Source organism: Marmota marmota, unplaced genomic scaffold (assembly GCF_001458135.2).
Source record: "Marmota marmota marmota unplaced genomic scaffold, marMar, whole genome shotgun sequence".
Taxonomy (NCBI): Eukaryota; Metazoa; Chordata; class Mammalia; order Rodentia; family Sciuridae; genus Marmota; species Marmota marmota.
In genome coordinates, this window is record NW_026000101.1 from 4,725,598 (window position 1) to 4,747,063 (window position 21,466).

General features: G+C 38.6%; 1 protein-coding gene across 3 annotated transcripts in view; it reads left to right on the forward strand.

Moving 5' to 3' along the window:
- Tmem245 (transmembrane protein 245) overlaps positions 1 to 8,926 on the forward strand; it is an 82,801-nt gene extending 73,875 nt beyond the window's left edge. For all 3 annotated transcript variants that reach the window (XM_048783236.1, XM_048783237.1, XM_048783238.1), the window contains one exon: positions 3,805 to 8,926. In XM_048783236.1, the coding sequence (XP_048639193.1) occupies positions 3,805 to 3,850 (46 nt within the window). In that variant the 3' untranslated portion in view covers positions 3,851 to 8,926. The remainder of the gene's footprint in view (positions 1 to 3,804) is intronic.
- The last annotated feature ends 12,540 nt before the right edge of the window (positions 8,927 to 21,466 follow it).

Here is a 21,466-nt window from a genome sequence, read left to right on the forward strand (position 1 = left end):
CTGTTCTGGACTGCTCGTTTTCAGATGAGGAATCATACAACTGTGATTCTTAGGAGCACAATAATCCTTATGGTTTGGAAAAGAAGAATGCTGTATGTAGAGGGTTTAGGTAGGACATTATAGTGCGAGTTATTGAACTCAGGCCTCTTGCGTGCTAGGCAAGCTGTTTACCTCTGAGCACATCTCCAGCCCAATGTTTTTAGAAATAGCATCAACGCAGTGCTTATCCCTTTGTTTCTTCCTAGTCCAGAGAGTTACAGTTTTTTAGGCCTTGCCGATTAAAGCAATACCTCTTGGATAGGCCAGAAACAAGTAGGTTATGGATTTTGTCTTCCTGTATAATTTGAGGTTTGCTCAAGATCAGTGTTACCTCAGTTGGATTTTATATGCCCCCCCACATCAACATGAAACCCTATACACCAGAGATTACATTGAGCTGGAAAATGTTTAGTATCTATTTTCTAAGCTTGTTTCTTTTTTTTTTTTTTTTTCCTTTTGAATGCTTCTCCAGGCTTTCTTGGCCTGGAGGCAGCTCTGAATAGTAGGTATGAATTTCAAGGTTACAGCTAAGCCTTCTTGTCAACAGAAAGCAGTCACTAGGATAACCACAGTCTTAATCTTATTTCATGCATCTTTGCCCAGAGGCAGAAATTTTCATTCATAATTTAGAGGAAATGAGTACTTACGACTTAAGCTTCCAGATATCTTAGAATTTTTAAAAGATGTAGAAGGATGACTTAAGAAACTTATTGGGTATTGGAAAATGCTTTATTGGCCAGCTTTGGGTTATTGATTGTAAAAAATTTTCCAGGGCTTCACAGCATTGAGTGCTACCTGAAATTCCTATTGTCAGAAAGAGCTTGCTGTCAGATTTGCATGTATAGAAGTGTAAAAACACAAATTTGGATGCAACTCTGAAAATTAGACAAATAGGAATCTAGAGCAATGGGGGTGGAGGGGGGTGACTTTTCCCTTAGACATCTGGCCATGTCTGGAGACATTGTCAGAACTCTGGATAGAGGCTAGCAGTGCTGCCTTTCAAACATCCTGTATGGCTCAAAGATATCAACAGTGTCACTATTAAAAAATGATAGGTAGATAGATAGAAGGAATGCATATAATATTCATGTATGTGTAAATCTTTATTTTTGGACATTCTTTTGAGAACATGAAAATATTTAAGGAAACAACATTCATTCCAATTCTTAGACCTGTCAGCATACTTTTTTAACATGGTGAGTTTAGTTGTGCCATAAAAGCCCTTTCAAAGCTCAGGAGGCATAGCCAGGAAGCTTACCTGTTTCTTGAGGCTATTCTTTTAAGAAGAGCTGTGCCACTGAGAGTCATGCTTCAGAGGCTTAGGTCACAGTCCTTGAAAGAGCCTTGGGGTAACTCAGCATCCTTGAATGTGCTTTCTCTTCTGAGACATTATACTTGTGTTCCTCTTGACCTTGAAGTACTTTCTACTTTGTGTTAAAGTTTAGTCTTCTGTTTATCTCTGGCTTGCCTGTCTAACCCTGTTTGTTGGACTGAAAAGAAGACAAAAGGAGTCAGGGAGGTAGCATGATTGCAGAATTGTATTTGAAGTTCAGATAATTTGCTCTGTAATTTTTTTATTTTTTTTAGTTGTAGTTGGACACCATACCTTTATTTTATTTATTTACTTTTATGTGGTACTGAGGATACTGAGGATAGAACCCAGGGCCTCGCACATGCTAGGCAAGCGCTCTACCGCTGAGCCACAACCCCAGGCCCTGCTCTGTAAGTTTTTAGGTGATTGTATCTAATGAAAAATGTTTGCCATCTCTTATTTCTGCAGTTGTGAGTCGTTCCCTGAAGGTGGAATGCTTAACCTTGTCTTCTACTTCAGTCTTATTTTCAATGAAAATGTTGAGCAGTTTGTTTTTAATAATCAATACTTGGTTATTGGTATGAAAATAATATTAGCTTTATTTGACTGTTAGGGAAAAAAATCTAAAAATGAACAACATGCTATAGTGATGTGGCCACAAACCAGTATAATTAGAAGACATTAAAATTCTTTTGAAAAATGTAGGCATTTTAAGGTTATTCTTTTTTACACTCCTAATTGGTGGTATTGTTAATAAAGGAGCAAAGAAATTTTATGTAAAATGATGGGAATAAACTGTCCTTCATGACTATATCACTTAAGAGATTTGCTTGTATGTAACCTCAAAACTAACCCACTATCAGTGGAACGCAAAGTACCAGTGACTTCAGCTAAAATACTCATATCTTGCTGGGGCAAAATGTCCAGAGGGGCAGTCCAGGGCCAGTATGACTATTTTGTAAACATCTGGGCCCAGCTTCTCTCCATTCTGAAGTGCTGCCAGCTGTGATTTGAAGCTCTTGTCTAGATGGATGCTGGAACTCATGTTCTTTTATAAACCCTGGCCTGGCCATTAGGCTGCCAATACAGATAGAAACCTGACTGGGTGACATTTACAGCTTAGACATGTAAATTTTGTATTAAAGGCAAGTTAGCAGTGCTGGTGCAGTGATGGCACATACCTATAGTACCAGTGACTTGGGAGGCTGAGGCAGGAGGATGGAGAGTTCAAAGCCAGCGTCAGCAATGGCGAGGCACTAAGCAACTCACTGAGACCCTGTCTGTAAATAAAGTCTAGTGCCCCTGAGCTCAATCCCCGATGCCCACCCNATATCAATCTGAAAGAGTCTCTAGTGTGACAACGAAGTACTATGTACAGAGTAACTCATTATATAAATGGTAATACATTTATCCAGAATTAAACTAATGACTTCACAGAGAATTTAAATACTGTTGCCAGCAATTTTTTCCCCCTGGGGGTGGTGAGAATTAAGAAGTTCAAGACATAGCAGGGTGCAAAGGTGCATGCTTGTAATCTCAGCAGCTCAGGAGGCTGAGATAGGAGAATCCCGAGTTCAAAGCCAGCCTCAGCAATGGCGAGGCACTAAGCAACTCACTGAGACCCTGTCTGTAAATAAAGTCTAGTGCCCCTGAGCTCAATCCCCGATGCCCACCCCCCCCCCCAAAAAAAAAAAAAGGTCTGGGATATAGCTCAGTGGTAGCTTGAACCCCTGGGTTCAAGCTCCAGTAACAACAACAACAAAAGTCAGCTAACGCTGTCTTGAGGAAGGCTGATGTGTACAGAAGACCACCTCCGTCCTGACCAGATATTACCTGCCAGTTAGCAGCATTCACTTAACACATCTGATGTGGGTCAGAAGCTATACAAATCATTTGATTAAAAGGATTGCCCCATTCCTGAACCTCATCCTTCAGAGCTTGGATTCTGCTGGATCACTTTACTGTTTTCTAACAAAACTTATCCATTTAGTGTTTTAATCTTTTTTTCTTTTCAGTGTATCATATTCTCTTTCCAGCAAGTAAAAAGGTCAAGGAGTTGAGGGAGATTGTTCTTCTCTTTTAAGAAATTGGTGTAACACCCCAAGTGGCATAACACTTCGACTTACATCCCATGAGTCAAAACTTGGTCAGGTGGTCAGTCGTGTGTAGTCTCGAGGAAATCTGGGGGAATAGTCTTTTGAATAGGAGATAACAGACTCATCAAGAAACTGGATTCTTGTTAGTAAAGAATGTGGGACAACAAACAGACTTTGAAACAATTTTAGTGAAAATATTAAGAAAAAAAATAGTGGCTGTATAATCTCATCAAGGCTCTCAAGTTTATAAAGTACTGTTGTCTGGTGACTGGTTAGATGCTTCCTCCAATGTGACTTTGTTGCCTCCACCCTCTTTTCCAAAAGCAAAACTAAACATTCTGTCTTTTCTTCTTTTAGGACTTTCCGTGACATCTCTGAAGATTTGAAATCTTCAGTAGACTGACTTGGTTTCATTGCAGTGGTTTCTCTATGAAGTTTCACCTTGACAGTGAGTTCAGCTGAGCTGAGGCCTTGTGTCCTTTCAGCTGTGTCTAGAAGGCAGAGCCAAGACAAGAAGCCTCCTGGCCTTCCATACAGAACACCTGGACAAGAGAAACTCAACTGAGGGCTGCTTTGCATTTTAAAACATAGAGTTGAGACTTCAGAAATGTGGTTTGCTCACTTAACTGTTGCTAAGATGGCTTGAAGTTTCTGTTTATACACTGACACCATGGCTTGAATTTTTCCCACTTTGATTATAGTAATATGTATTTATAAATTTATTTTAAGAATTTGAAACTACCTGCTGTTAAAAATATATACAATGACATTTTCTCTTATTTTAAGAAATCAGTTCATAAACTTTTCTATGACAGTCACTTTTCAGTGAAGAGGGCTTTCACTTTTGAGTATGTAGTTATGTGAGCAAGATTACCCTTCTTGAACAATGTACTGTTTCCTCTTTGAGAAAAGAACAAATCTTAAGTGCATGGGTAGGGAAGCATATTTGATGTTCTGCTGAATGTTGCAACCAGAGGAGATACAGAAAGTCTGAGGCTCTTCCTTCTCCCTCTGTCCCTCATTACAGTGTTACCAAAATTAAAACTTGGCTGCCCACATTAAATTTAAATACATACGAAGCTGCTATGAATGTTAAACAATATGAAGGAATTCATGCTCATTAAGTTTTTTCTTTTAAATGCTTAAGTGAAAACTCAGGTGTAGCGGTACTGATTTCTAAATGTATTCCCTATTATTTGGAACTCTGCCAGGTAGTTATTTAAAAGCAGTATAGTTTTATATTTATATCTTGTCACTTAGCACAGTGCCTTGCACATAATGACTCTAGATGAATGAATGCTTGCTGAACTGAATTGTAACTTCTTAAATATCTCAGATATTACATTAACCAGCATAGTGCTTTATATTTTATACAGTCGTTTTACACATATTATTTCACAACCACTTCACATTAGCATTCATGTAGCTTTTTATTATTTTACAACATTTTACACTGATGGGGAAGATAAGGTTCTGAAAAGTGACCACTGTAGTCACATAGTTTAGTGAGATTTGGCCTCAGCTCTTTCTGACTCCTTAGGTCTGCATACTCTGTTGTACTAGGGAGTGTTCTTTCTCTATCTTTTGCAGGTTCCCCAGTCCTGTGAGCCAGAATGGGTGTTGGCATTTGTTATGCCTGCAGACTTGCTTTGCCGTTAATCATGTGCTGGGACTGAGGCCCTGCCCTGTGCTTTGTACCCTTTCTACCTTTTAGAATAATCATCAGTCCCATCCTTTGCTCTCAAAGGAATATGGAGTAGAAGGAGTTTATAATGTTGAGGGTTTACTTTTTTAGAAAACATTTAAAAGTAGAAGTTTTTTTTTCCTAAAACATCTCACTAAAAATTGATAATTTATTTGCTTAACTTTATTCTTATACTACTTAAACAAAAAAACCCATCTAGAAAAGGTTACCAAGATGTCTTTCTTTTTTTTTAATATTTATTTTTTTAGTTTTTTAGGTGGGCATAATATCTTTATTTTTTATTTTATTTTTTTATGTGGTTTTGAGGATCGAACCCAGCGCCCCACGCATGCCAGGCGAGCATGCTACCGCCTGAGCCACATCCCCAGCCCAAGATGTCTTTCAACTGTTGTTCTGTAGTAGACTACCTGTAGATATATTATTTGTATTATAAATCCTTCAACATTTATAACCTGTTATTTCATTAAGTGTTAGATTTGACCACTAAATAGCTTATTCTCCTCTTTAGTCATTTATTCAGTGATGCATTTGTTCATTAGCACATTTTTCAAGAGTTTGCTAACTCTAGGCTCCATGCCAGGCACTGTACAGGGTGGTGTGATAACTCATAAGGAGGCGCTCTCACCTTAAATCTTAGCCAGATCATGTGTAATATTAAATTAAAAAATTTTGTATTAAAAGGGTTAAAAAAGGAAATCAAGTTTGTTTTCCTTAACTATATACTGGTAAGTTTATAGGTATAATTAGCACACGTTCATAAGAGGGAAATACTATAGACAATGAATAAATGTGTGTATACAAATTATGTTCCTCCAAAATGCTTTTAGCTGTGTAAGGTGATATTGCAAAAGACTAAACTTGAGCTAATATATGACTGTTGCTGGGATAATTATTAGTATGACTATCAGGTTCTTAGAGAGGAACTCTGAGCTGTAAGAGAATAGTTTCAAGCTGCCAAAATTAGCAACAGCGATGTAATACCACCCTAAAATATCAGGAGCAGAGGTGCCCCAGAGTGCTACACAGTCCTGATCAGGAAACTTGAACTGCTCTGTTGCTACAGTGACAGTGTAAGGATTGGTTCAGTCCATCAGCTAGGGAAATCTGAACCTGAGAGAAGCACCCCAGCATGTGTCCTTAGGTACAGGGAGAAGGTTTTATAGAATTTTCACAGGATGTAGTTAGAGATCAGGTGGTATGACAAGGCAGGTATCAAAGATAACTTGTCCCAAAGAATCTCCTTCAGAATTTAACACAGAAAGAGAAAGTTTCCCTAGGAACAGACAATGTAGCAACAAAGTAGATGTAGCTTCAGTAAAAACTGAGTACAGAAATCTGTCCAAGTATCTTGTGTTGTATAGATTTATTAAAAATTACTTTCAGGTTCACTATTAGTTGTACACTGAATGGTATGGGGGTTGGGGAAGATACACACTCTGCACACAGAAATGTTCCTGTCTTTCTAAGCAATAACAGGGAATAGGATTTTCAACATAAATTCCACATCCTGTAAATCCTTTTTGAATCCACATTCTGTTCCTGGACAATTTCTGTTTGACTGCCTTAGATGCTAGTCTGGATATTGTTAAAATTGCAAGATATTCTAACCCCCTTTTCCATGAGAGGCGGTTAACGAGTAGTTTTTTTCTTGGTCTCAGAGACTAGTGTGGATTGACTCTTAACTGTGGAAACATTTGCAAATCACATTATATTGAGACCCTGTATTTAAACAAACTCTGTAGCTTTTGGAATTGGCAGCTGTTTATTCCAGTTAAAGGCCTGCTATAGGGCTTGCAGGTGAGGTCTTCTGACTAACCTTGGTCCTAACATGAACCCATTGTGACTTATCAGGACTGTCTAGTACCTCTAGTTGCCACCTTGCTTATGTTAGTACTTCAGGAATGTGTCACGGCTGGGCTAGACTACTCAGAAATTCAGGCCATGAGGGGTTAGATTAGAGCACATTGATTTAGGTAAGCTATCCAGAACTTTCATCCTAAGTGTTTATGTGTAAAATGCTCAAGATTGCACATTCCAGTCTTGACCTTCAGTCCTCTCTGAACTCTCCCAGGACCCTTAAAGAATACTACAGTAGGGCTGAGAGTACCCTTTTCACAATGGAAATAGCTTCTGGCAACATGCTCCCAAATGCTACTTTGAGTTAAGGATACATACCTTTTATTTTTATCAATCTCTTGTCTTTATACATTTTACCATCAAAATATATTCATTTCATTAACATTGATTATTGAGAACCTGAAGAAAGTATCTGAGGCCACTACGCAGTTTTTTTGATAGTTTAAACATAAAAGAATTGTAAATCAAGATGTCCTGTCTAGTTACTAGAGTGATAGAAATTCTCTGCTAGAATGGGTTGCATATAATTAGGTGATCCTGTAATTTTCTAGAGAAGGAAACAAATGCCTGGGTGAAAGTAGTTTGTCTGACATGTGGACACACAAAGTCAAGTCATGGAATTCAGAATGGAATACAGTTCCTGTTTCTCTCAGTCCATGTTCTATTTCTCTTCCTTTTTTCTCGTAGTTAAGCAGCTTTTGGCAAAGTGTTTTTCTTAATAGCGATAGTTCCAAGATATGTTGATGTTATAAGAGGAAAAAGTGTATGTGTGTGTGTGCGCGCGCGCACCATGCTCAAGTAACATTGAGGAATGCTGAGCTTCTTTTCCTTGGGATTTCTAAGAGTTCTTAACGTGCTATGATAACATTGTGAATTTATAAGAGGAGACAATTACTGTTTGACTTTAGATTGTGCCCCCTGCCCTCCTTTTCTCTGAGCATTTCAAAGGACTGTGGTCCCTTGGGAAATACAGCTCTTGATGAAGTTTACATCCCTAGAGGTTATACTGAATGGTGAATGTATTACTGTGATATCCTGCAATCATTAATAAATCTCACACTTTAGTGAGATACTAGAAAGCAAGCATATTTGCCATTCAGAGCTATACTTTAAAGTATAGAGGTTCTTTTTCACTGATGGTGTGTAAAATCAGTATTTGTGTTTGATTTTGCAAGTTTTTCAAGGATCAAGTAATGTGCAAACACAGTAGTGATATAGATATTACATTTTAATAATGTTTTGTATGGCACTTTATGGTTTTTAGACACCTTTGGGAACAACCCTGTGAGCTAGGCAGTATTATAATCATTGCAGATGAGGCACTGGAGGCTCTGAAAGGTTTTTTTTTTTTTTTTTTAAGGATTTCCCTCTAAGTTTAGACCACAAAAGGATGGAGCCAGAATTTATTTGCAGAACTTCTGACTCCCAAGTCCAGAGTTCTTTTCTCCACACCTGATCACTTATGCTTCTAAGTTTAGATTTTACAGAGAAATGTATGGAAGCAAATCTTAGAGTAACATCATTTTAGCTTATTGTGAAATACCAATTCTTTTGTACAGCAGTGACCCAGATGTGAACTCTCATTGTGGCTATTCCAGAGAAAACCTTTCTTTGTCCTTTGCAGTGCCAGTTCTTGAGGTGACTGGAGTGTATTTCAAATACCATTTGGTTGTGAAACTAAGATTGGACATAGTTGTAATTACTCATGTATTCTCTGAAAATGTATCATCTCCACATTCTCAGGCAAAAGAGAGAGAGCTTGAAAGTAAACAGTCAATTATGACAAATAAATATTCTTTATTCTTACACAAATGCTGTTTCTTAGCTTTAACTTGCTCTGACAACTACTGATGTAACCTCTTTGTAAAATGTAAAATATTTATATTTTGAAATAAAATTACTGAGGTTGAATGGTAACCTTTGCCTCTTGTTTCTTGAGAAATTTGATCTTTAGTTGTACTACATCCATCTCTCAGGCCTTGTATCCTAACTTCTCTTTTTGGCACCAGTGACCACTGAATTTTTATGAAATTTGATCAACTTGGATGAGGGACGTATGTCTGGAGAGTGGATGTAGGGCATTTGAAAAGATGCTAAGGGTCCCCAGCTGTGGCTGAATCCCTCATTGCACTGGGGAAATGGTTTTGTGATAAAGAAATGGTGAGGCATGGCTGAGCTGTAGGAATTGGAACTGGAAGAGAGTTGAATTAAGGAACTGTATTTTTTGAACAAAGAGAACAAGTTTAAGCTTGGCTATCATCAATGCCTAAGATACCTGTGTAGCTCTGGGAGAGGAAGCTGGACCAAAAATGGAAGCACTGCTAAACACATTTCAACAGTGCTTGGAGAACAGCGCCCAGCACCTCACTCAGATTGATGGTACCAGCTCATCAGTCAGTTGCTCAAGTCTAGAACTTCTTCACAGGGTGAATGCTTTTGACAGCCTCCGTTTGGCTTTCCTTCTGGAAACCTGAATATAAGGGGTGTTCCACATTCCCTCCTATCACCACCTGGGCTCCGCGTAAGTAAAATTTGGGCTCAGAGAACAATTCTTAACCTTGCCAGTGACTACGGTCAGAAATACCCAACGATAATCTTTGCATTGACCTGTTAAGAAACTACTCTGTCCCTGGAGAAAAATTAATTTTTAAAAGTAGTTTAAAAAGTAATAGGATTGGACAATAGACAACGCTTTTTCAGGCATAATTTTGTTTTGGAGAATAAACAGCCCGAAAGATATACCATCTTCCTGCCGAGTACCCAGATATTTCCTATCGCATCATGAACTGTTTTCATTTTCAACCCGGCACTAGAAATACATGCATAAAATAAGGGTGGAAAAGGGACCTTCCCAAGAAGGCTCAAAGACGAAAGGCCCCGCCCCCTGACTTGATTCTGGTTCTGCTTTAGCAGTTTCAACCCAGCGCAGCTTCCAGACACTTTTGCGGGGGTTTGGAATTGATTTCGGACGTTATCTGTTGGGAAGATGGGAAACTTTGCCGGGGACCTTGTCCTCCTGGGAGGCTCTCAGCTGTCGTGCTTCTGGTTTGCGGAGAGTTGGGGAACCCGCCGCCGAGGGCAGGGGGCGGGGCCGGGGAGAGCCGACTGGAGTAGGTGGGGCTCGGGGGCGGGGGCGGGGCNCGCGACAGCGCGGCTGAGCAGCGAGGCTGGCGGAGCCGCGGTGCGGAGCCTTGCAGGTGCCGCCCCGCCTGTGGCCCGGGGCCCGCCTCGCGATTGCGGCTCGCGGGCCCTCGGCCCAGCCCGCGGGTAGAGAGGACCACCGCCGGGCCCCCGGCACCCTAGGACCTGGTTAGTGGCCGTTGGGCGGCCAGTTGCGGTCGTCAGTTTGCATGCCAGACCAGAGCCGCGGCGGTTTGCTGGAAATAGGTCCTTCCTACTAGCCTCCCAGTCCAGCGTGCTCTCCAGAGGCCTTTGTCCCCTTCCCCTGCCGTGTGTGGGCTCGCCCAGCCCTATCCCCTCGACATGCCTGCCCACTTCTGCCTGCGTTTGTCCGGCGTGTTGGAAGGGTGACGGGAAGGACTGCCTCAGAGTTAATCCGGATGCACACCTACGGGCCAAGTCCCACTTAAGGATGCGTTGTTGTATTTGTCCGTCCTAACTGAAGTCCGGAATCAGCTAGCTGGTGCACTTAGTGTTAGAGATTTTGTAACTCTGAGCTGAGGTATACATAGCCCGAGGGCTAGAATTCCTCACTTAGATCTGTGGTACTGTGCCAAGCACTGTGGGGACTGAAGAATTATGTGCCTTCTTAAGCAGCGCATTGATGATGCGTGACTCATACCTAAATTGTAACATCTTGGTGACTCATACAGGATTATCAAGATTTTAAAGAAAGAAGAAATATTAAATTATCCGACTCTGCATTAAAAAAAAAAAAATTCTCTTTTACAGCATCCTTGACACCTGGCCACCAGTATTCCCTGATTAACCATGTTCAGTGATGAGGAGACTGTAGCTGTTTGTAGAATTTTAAATGCTCCCTTTTCTCCATCCCAGCCTTGTAAACATTTGAAAACAGCAGTCTTCCTTGTCCCTAGATTCTTGTTATGCTGATTATTTAAATATGCAGCCCATTTTCTTCACCTGTTTCACATGGCTAATGGAGCAGTGACACTCCCTGGGCCTCCTCCCCTTCCTGTCTGATGGAGGCACTGACCAGTGGGATGAAGTGCTGGGATCCCTTAGTAGTGTCTGTATCTTTCCTTCCCCTAAAACAACACCACCACCACCAGGACAATCACCAACGGAAGTGAGAAACACTGAAACAGTTTTAAGAGACAGGAGAGCAATGGAGTTTATACTATGTTATTCATTTATTTAATAATATTATATGCTAGGCTATGGTGTAAGCACTTTGGAAATATGAATTCATTCTTAGAACAATTCTGTGAGGTAGATAAATATATATTTTCATGATACCGAGAAGGAAATTAAAGAAGAGCAAAATCAAGTAACTTGTCATTAGGACTGTCAACTCCCAAGTGCTAAAGTGAGGTTTGCACCCAGGCAGCATCACTCCAGAGCTGTGTGTTTAAGCTACTACTGTATGCTGTGTCCCCTCGAGAGAGTGGAAGCAGTGATGAAGTCAGCTGTCATGTACAGAGAAGAGTCAACAGTGGAAAAAAACAATGGGGGCAGGTTATTATCTGTAGAAATGATAACTTTTTATAGTATCACTGCTAAAAACCTGAGTCTTAGGAGATACATTGTATAATTCTGGGGTGAAAGGGTGGGGAGAAAGAGGATTAAAAGTGAATGGCAGCTGAGAGTTAATTAGAGGTCAGTGCCACAGAGGAAAAATACCTGTTTTTTTTTTCCCTCCTCCTGTCAAAGTCAGGGCAATGGCTTAGTTTCTGCATCCCACACATTATGCGCAGCTGTTTCTCTGTCACAATACTGTAATTGATATTCCTAATAATTGTCCTCAACAAGAAAAAATTGTTTCACTTAATATAAAAAAAATGTATGAAGCATGGGTAGAAAACTCTGTAAACAAGGTGAGTAGGAAAGTGTGAAGTATAATTTAGAACAGTTTGATAGTTTCAGTGAGAGGAGATTAAAACTTCAGTTCTCTAAAAACATATCTAGAAGTTTTATTTTTCTAAGGATGTTGCATTATTATCTATTTTTTAAAATATCTCATCCACACAAGGATATTGTAAGTACTTGGTTTTTTTTTTTTTCTTTTTAAATTGGGTACCAGGGACTGAACTCAGGGGCATTTGATTACTGAGCCACATTCCCAGTCCTATTTTGTATTTAGAGACGGGGGTCTCACTGAGTTGCTTAGCACCTTGATTTTGCTGAGGCTGGCTTTGAACTCAAGATTCTCCTGCCTTTGCCTCTCAGGCTCCTGGGATTTCAGGCATGCACTACTATGCCGGGCTATTTTAAGTAATTGTAAGCAAGGATTTATTATGTGCTTACTTACTAGTTGCTGCTCTTTAAGGGCATATATTTTAGTTGGTAAATAGGACATGTATAGACTATCCCATTCCAAGTATCAAATGAACATCATCAAACGTTAAGTGCTCTGAGAACTTAGACAAGGCACAGATATCTGGGAGTGATGGTGCACACCAGTAATCCCAGATACCTGCAGGGGTGGAGTGGTAGCTGAGGCAGGAGGATCAAAAGTTCCAGACCAGTCTAGGCAACTTAGCCAGACCCTGTCTCAAAAGAAAAAATAGAAAGCCATGGATGCATCAGGAACGTAGAGAGTTTCTATTTTGGTTTTGTCTTACTGTTTTGACTCTCTTAGTTATAGGTCTTATTCTAGAAATGCAAGATGGTAGAAAAATATGTTCAATTTCTGTCTTAACAGACTAGAAAAAATATATGTTCCTAACAATATTCAGACAAAGCATTTAGTTATATGCAGCTTCTAATCATGATCAAGAATGCCTAACAAGCTTTAGTAGAAAAAAAAACAAAACATTTTTTTCACCTAACAGAGCATCTACAGAAAAGTTACAGTAATATAGCAACAATCAGATTTAAAACAAACATTTCTATTAAAACCATAATCAACTATTGACTAGCACACTGTACTTGAAATCCTAGCTGGTACAATAAGACAAGGAGAAGAAATAAAAGGTATAGAGATAGGAAAGGAAAAATAAAAAATGTCATTGTGATATTATTATCTACATAGAAAGTTTAAAAGAGGCTATAAATAAATTATAAAAATTAGATGTGTTCAGCAACTTCACAGAATATGGAGTACTATAATCAATTTTATTCTTCTACATTAGTAATTAACAGAAAAATACTTCTAAAGCCAGATATAATAACAACAGAACAAAATATGAGGTTCCTAGGGGAAAAATGTGTATCTCAAAAGAGTGATATCAAACTTCATGGAGAAAATTTAAAACTTTTATCAAAAGCCAAAGTAGAGTTAAATAAATGAGAGAAAAATACTGTATTCATGACTAGATTGACATGAAGTTATAGACATATTTCAGTTTCCTTCATTGACCTACAAATTTAATGCAATTCCAATGAAAAATTTATTAGGATTTTTGGGTAGAATTTGATTAAAACAGTTCTAAAATTTTACATGAGATAACAAAGGACCAAGAATAGAGAGAACGGAAACAAGGTGGGTGGACTTGCTCTACCAGATTTCAAGACATTATAAAGCTATAATGTGAAAATAGGAACAAAGAGGACAAACTAGAAAAAAACTATAGTAGAGATACCTGGAACAGATCTTGACCTTCATGGAGACTTGGTAAATGACAGTTTCTGATCAGTGGGGAAAGGAAGAACTGTAAAAAATGAGATTGTGATAATTTATCTAAATAGAAATACATGAAATTCGGTCTCTTTCTTGCACTATGTTAAAAAAAATTCTAAGAAACAAGAAAGAAAAAGCAAAACAAACAAACAAACAAACAAACAAAAACAAAACCAAAAACCAAGTATATAAATATGAAAGTAAAGACTTATAAAACAGAAAAATAGGGCAATATCATTATTATGTTATTATGGGAAAGGATTTCTTACTACACCAAAAGTACAAACTAAGAGAAGATTAATTAATTTGATTTCTTTAAAATGAAGAACCTCTGTTTATCAAAAGACATTATGATATAATCATTATACGCCACTTGTGTAATCCCAGCTATTTGGGAGTCTCGGGTGGGAGGATTGCAAGTTTGAGGCCAGTCTGGGCAACTGAATTAGAGAGACCTGTCTTAAAAATAAAACATAAAAAGGGTGAGGGACAAGGCTTAGTGGTAGAGTGCTTGCCTAACATGTCTGAAGCCCTGGGTTTAATCCCCATAACTCAAAAATGAAAACTTAGAGACGTTATGAAAGTGAAAAGATAAGCCATAAAGTGGGAGAATATGATTTCGACACAGATAGCCAAGAAATGATTAGTAGTCCAGAATAAAATACTCCGATGAAGCAAAAATAAGAAGATTAGATGTTGAAAGCTGTTAAAAGCAATAGTTATCTTACAGAATAGGAAACAAATGGATAAAAGATAATTGCAAAGAAGTTCAATTTCATTAGAAATATGAACCACAATGAGAACAAGTGTTGGTGGGGGAAGTGGAGATGGTGGAAACGTTAATGTCAGAACCATTTTGGAAAACATTTTGGTGTAATCTATTAAAATTGAAGGTGGGGGTTGAGGATGTAGCTTGGTGATAGAGTGTGTGCTTAGCATGGGTAAGGTCCTGGGTTTGACTCCCAGCACTATAAAAAATAAACCAAAAATAAATGTAAACTTAATATAAAAGTCGGTGTTACTAATGGCCCAGTAACTCCACTTCCAAGTCTTTACCTCCAGAGAAACCCCTGCATACATATTAGACAAATTTCTAGGAATAGGGATAGCATTTTTACTTGTAATAACCCCAAACTGGAAACCACCCAGATGTCTTTTAACAATAAATATCTGAGTAAATCCTGTAGTGTTCATCCAGTGGGGATACTTTGTGCCAGTAAAATGAACCACTACTGTAATTATCAATAGGGATGAAATAATGTTGAGTGAAAAAAAATTAGGGTTCAAAGCCAGGTAAAATTAAACCATACATCATTTAAGGCTGCACTGTATTTGCAACAGTTTTAGGGGAGTAATGAATGCAACATCAGGTGGTATCTTCTGGGGTGAGGGAGGACAGTGATATAGACAGGGAGGAGCCTGCAGGACAGACACATGGGCTGTCAGAGGTATTGGCATTTCCCCCTTAAACTAGGTGGTGGGTACTTGGGTCTTCCTTTCATGTTTTTAAACTGTGCATATTTATATTACATATACTTGTCTGTTGCATATTTTAAAATTCAAACACTTTTTGAAAAGCCCCAGGCTAAGAACCAAAGATATGTTCTGCACAGCAGCTACCCACATCTTTTAATAATTACTTTATTCCTGTCAAAACTCACATTCCAGGTCTTAAAATGTTTTTATCCAAGGAAGGGAAGAAGGATATCTGCCACAGAGCTCCACCCTAGTGCGGAATGTTATTCTACTACCTACTGGTCTTTTCCTGTCTGTGATAGATGTCCTACATTCACCATTTCTAGACCCTTTACATTTCTAAGCTCATTTCATTTTCCCTTTTCTCTCTGCATCACCATGGAAACATTTAGAATCCTTTTTTCAGAGAGTAGATGAGGGGTCTTCTCTGCTGTTTGCCAATTTATGTATGTAGATATAAGTGTTTTTAATTGCAAAGATGAAACAAAAGCCAAACAGTAAATTGGCTTTGTTCTTTTTTTCCTTAATTTGCTTTCTTGCCTCCCCACAAGTAAGTAAATAAACTAAAAAAAGTCCTTTTAAATCTGGGATTTGCTGTCAGTTTTTCTACAAATTAAAAACATCACAAAAATGAGTAAAGAAAAGAGATTCTAGAAATCTAACCAGTGTAATGATGTTTAACAATTAGGTTGCGCTTATTGTATAACAAGCACTATTTTAAATACAGTCTTTTACATTTACTCATTTATTTTTTCCACACAATAACCTCATGGGATGGATGCTATTAGTATTCCCATTTTTAAAGATGAGAACAGTCCCAGAAAAAACTAGCTGCATGGTCATGAGGCAGAGCCAGGATTCAAACCCAGGCAGAGTCCATGCTTTTAACTGCTAGGATATACTTTCTTGGTAATTTGTACTTCATGACACACTTTGTCAGAAGGTATCAAGTAAGCCCTATTTCTTATTCTTTTCTTCCATTGCAAAGTTTAATACATCAGATCCTCTTTCTTTCTGAATGGGATGCCTTCTCTGCCCTCTTTTCTGGCTCATTTAGGTGTTCTTTCTGGAATATTTTTAGGATTTGTCAGGCAACTCCAACTTGTGACTCTCAATTTAATATGCTGCCTATTTTTCAAGAGTAATAGCTGAAATTTTATTTGATGTGATTTTTCAAAGCACTCTCATAGCTGTTTCCCCCTTGATCCTTGTAGGTAAGATTTCCTTGTAGGTAATCCTAGTAGGTAAGAGAGACAGCTTCCTGGCTTTGTGACCTTGGGCAAATTCTTAATCTCTTCAAATTTCATGTTCTTTATCTGTAAAATGAGAGTAGTAGTATTATGTACCTATTAGATATTAGAGATATAAGCCTTAAAATCCATTCTCTAGTGCCTGGTACTGTTGTGCTTAATAAATATTAGCTAGTTTTATTTTTTGCTTAAGGAGATTGAAGTTTAATTTAAATTTTATAAAACTATATATTTAAGTTTGTATATTTATAAAACAAGACTGGAAAGAATTACGCCAAAATGCTCACAATGTTGTAGGATTATTAGTGATTTTTATTTCCTGAAGTTTTCCTGTATTTTTTATTTTCTCTTTTGAATGAAATCATGTATAACTTTTAAAACTCCCTTTTTATACAAGATTGAAAATAATTTTAGGAAATAAGATTTTTTTTCCTTGGTGGTTTTGGGGATGAACCCAGGGCCTTGCACATGCTACACAAATGCTCTACCGCTGAGCCACAATTCCAGCACCACTTTTTATTTATTTCCTATTTTGAGACAGAGTCTTGCTATGTTGCCCAGATTGGCCTCGATTTTGTGATCCTCCTGCCTCAGCCTCCAAGTGGGTGGAATTGACTATGTGAGCTATGGCACCTGGCAAATGTAGTTCTTTTAATAAGTAATGTATTGAGTCAACTTAGCTCCCCTAAATGTCATATCTGTATTTAGATCAAACATTATCCACACTGCTTTGAGTAAGAGGAAGACAGCCACACCTAATTATGCACTGGGGAGGATGCTTGCAGTGAAAGCCAAGTGTGTGCTTGGGAACTGAACAATGGTTGGTATTTTAGCCTGATTGCAGGATCTTTCCTTTATCATTGAAAATTTAAAACTCTATGTAAATAAAAGATTTAATGAACACAACTCTCATACTTTGGGCTGCTATAAGAAAAAGACCATAGACTAGGTATCTTAAACAATAGCAATTTATTTATTTATTTTTTTAAAATTTTTTATTAGTTGCTCAAAACATTACAATGATCTTGACATATTACCCCATTTGAAGCAATTTATTTCTCACAGTTCTGAGAGGTCTAATCTCAAGATGCTGGCAGACTCGGTGTCTGGTGAGGCCTGCTTTCTGGATCACAGACAGGTGTCTTTTCACTGTCCTCAAAGGGCAAGGTTCTTTCTGGGGACGATTTTATAAGGGCACTAAAGCCGTTCATGAGAGCTCCATACTCATGACCCAATCACCTCCCAAAGCCCCACCTCTTAATGCTCTAGCAGTGGGGCATCGGATTTCAGTATGTGAATTTTGAGGGGACATATTCAGTCCAAGCAACAACTTCCACTCCTTTTCACTCCAGAATCTTCCAAGGTGGTAGGTTAAAATAGTCAGTGGTGGTAAAACTCACCAGGTGTGGAGAATGGCATAGGTGGTGCCAATACGTTTCGTAATTGTATCCTGTTTCCCAGCACCATGACCCAGAGTCATCCACAAAAATAAACTGGAGCAATTCTTCTTTGATGTGATTTCATAGTGGGCTTTTAGGTAACTTTTTATTTTATTTCCTGTTTCTTAGTTTATTTGGAAGAAAGGATTCTATTTCAATAATAATACTACTAATAATAAAAATTGAAAGTCTCCAATAAAGGAAAGAGTACTGGATGGTTCTGGTGTCAGATTAACCTGGGTTCATATTCTAGTCTACTTATTAGTTGTGTAAGCCAAGTGCTTGATTTTACTCAGCCTGTTTTCTTTACTAATATATAAGGATCAAAGAGAAAAAACACAGTATGCCTTTGAATGCTTACCATGCATTGGGTAGTAAGTTACACACAGTGCTTTCGTCACTGCATTAAATCCTGTTAACATTAAGGCAGAGAAGGGAGTGTAGCTCAGTAGTTAAAACTGGGCTCTGCAAGTAGAATATCTGTATACAATTCCTAACTTTTCTAATCTCCTCGATGTCCAGTTTCCTCATTTGTAAAGTGGGGACAATAATAGTACTCCTTTCATTGAGTCATTGTGCAATTTTACAGGGTAGTGTGTTCAAGAGTACAGTCTCTGGAGTCAACCTGATCCCAAATCCCAACTTCATCCCTTATTAACTGTGTGACTTTAAATAAGCACATTTTAGCATCACTTTCCTTATTTGTATAAAGGACGCAGTACCTATGTCCTAAGATTATTATGAGGGTTAAATTAGATACTTTCATGTGCCTGGCACATAGAGATGTTAGTGTTACTCTAGTCTAGTCTGTTTCTCATACCACACATTTAAGGGTCATCTTTGATACCACCAATTGAATCCATCAAGATATTCCCCAGTTCACCAGTTTTCCTTCCCCTTGACTATTGTTACTTTATTTCACACCACCATCATATTTTGCTTGAACTATTGCAACAGCTTTCTAACTGTTTTTCTAGCTTCTACTTTTGCCCCTCTAGCAAACTACTCTAATCTTAGGAGCCAGAGAGTTCTTTTAAAACACTTACATTCGAGCTGGGTGTGGTGAGGCATGCCTAAATCCCAGCAGTTTAGGAGGGTGAGGCAGGAAGATTTCAAGTTCAAAGCCAGCTTCAGCAACTTAGCAAGGTCTTAAGCAATTTAGCAAGTCCCTGTCTCAAAAATAAAAAAAAAAAATAAAAAGGATGGGCATGTGGCTTAGTGGTTAAATACCTCTGGGTTCAATGCAAGGTACACCCCCCCCCCAATAAATTAATTAAAAAAAACCCTACATTTGATATTGTGTTGATTGTTAACTGTTGCATAACAAAGTACCCCCAACCCCTGCCAAACATAATGGTTTAAAACACCAACCAGTTATCTCAGTTTCTGTGAGTTAGGAATGTGTGAGTGGCTTACTTGGGTTGTTCTGGATCACTTGTGTCTATTAAATGGGGTCTCAGAGTCTTGCTAGCTATTGGCAGAAGCCTCAGTTTCTTACCACGAGCCTTTCCCTTAGGCTGGTCAAGTGTATTGATGACATAGGAACTAATTTCCCCTGAGGGAATAACTTTAGAGACAAAGAGGGAGCTGAGGTGACTTTGTGGCTGATCTTCATAGGATGGAGCACACTGTCACTTCTGCTTTATTCTTTTAGTTAGAAATAAGTGGCTAAGTTCAGCCTGTTGTCAGGAAGAGGAGAATGAGACTCTGGACATATTTTAGAGGTTCCATGCTCCAACTTCTGTTATACATTATTTACTTTCATCCCATCTGCTAACTGCCTCTTCCTGCCCCAGCCCTCCCCAAAGCTATGGCATCAGCTAGAAATCCAGGATATTGGCATCTAGATCTGGTCCAAACAAAGGGGTGATAGCTGCTATTGTTGCTGCTTCTCTTTTTCTTTCTTCTACTCCTCCCTTCCCTTCTTCCTCCTTACCCCTCTCCTTTTCTTCCTCCTCCTCCTCCTTTTTTCTTTGGTACTGAGGATTGAACACAGAGTCAACCACTAAGCCACACCCCAGCCCTTTTTTGTTTTTTGAGACAGCATCTTGTAAATTGCTGAGTCTGGCTTTGAACTTGCAAACCTCCTGCCTCAGCCTCCAGAGTTGCTGGGATTATAGGTGTGCACCATTGTAATCTCACCACTGTGCTTGGTGAGATGAGGCATCTTATTTATGTAGTTTGTTCCTTATGTGTAACTCCTTCCAGCTATAAGATAACCACTATAGACATATCTCTCTCTCTCTCTCTCTCTCTCTCTCTCTCTCTCTCTCTTTTAGAGGGCAAATAGAAGTGGAGAGAATAGGTATTGTATTTTCGCCTAGAAGCCATTCTTAATTTTAGCTTGGTGTGCTATTTGGTTTATAGCATTCTGAAATCCCCCTGGGCACAGACTGATAGTACCTTGGTTTCGACTTAAGTCCTGAGAATAATGTTTCATCACTTTTGGCATTGCCTTCTCCTTTTGCCATCCTGTTGGCATTGTCCTCTTTCATGAAAGGTAGCCCTTGTTTGCAGTTGATAGTTTTCTCAGCTTGCTGCTTGCTCATGGAAGCTTGGGGGTATAAAAGCTTCCTTTCATTTTATATCAATCTGTCTTTTTCTATTCAAGTTGATGATGTTTTTGCCAACATAATTATATTTATGTTGTTGGTCTCTGAGTCATATTGGACTCAGTGTATTAATTAGACAAAAGCCATATCCACAAATCTCTTTGAGATAAGCTCTTCTCTAACTGGGCTTCTGCTGGAACTGCTTAGAAACAAAACCTCTAAGTGTCTTAGGAAACTTGTTTCTTTGGCTCATACTGAGATTGTAGCATAAGATTTATAGTTGTACCCTTACCTTTGTCTTTAGATCGTGCTTTCTTGACAGATTTTTGCCTAGAAGCCCTTCTTAATTTTAGCATGGTGTGCTATTTGGCTATAAATTTTCAAAATGAGTAAGTTCTGGCTTGCTTTTTAAAAAATATTTATTTTTTAGTTACAGGTGGACCCAGTATCTTTATTTTATTTTTACGAGGTTCTGAGGATCAAACCTGGTGCCTCACACATGGTAGCCGAGTGCTCTACTTCTGAGCCAGCCCTTGCTTTTATTTCACAGTGTTTCCTTTAACTTTTCTCTTCTCTTGGATTTTACTGTAATCAGTAGGAAAAAGCCTGGTAGCATCTTCCAAGTCTTCTTTGACATCTCCTTAGCTAGATCACTGAGTTCATTAGATACACTCTCTTCTTTTCATACTACATAAGAAGGATCCCCTTTTCTCTGTTTTCTATTGAGATTTTTCTCACTTTTTTTTAAGCTTTCTCTTATAACATCTGCAATGATTTGGTTTCTTCCCACAACTGATATTTTGTAACTTAATTGCCCTGGTGCTATTATCAACTTTTGGGAGGTGATTAGGTCATGAATGAGACTAATATAAAAGAGGCCGAAGGAGCCTATTTCCCCCTCCTACCATGCCAAGACACCATCCACCAAGAGCTGGCCCTTACCAAACACTGAGTCTTATGGAGCCCTAATTTTGAAC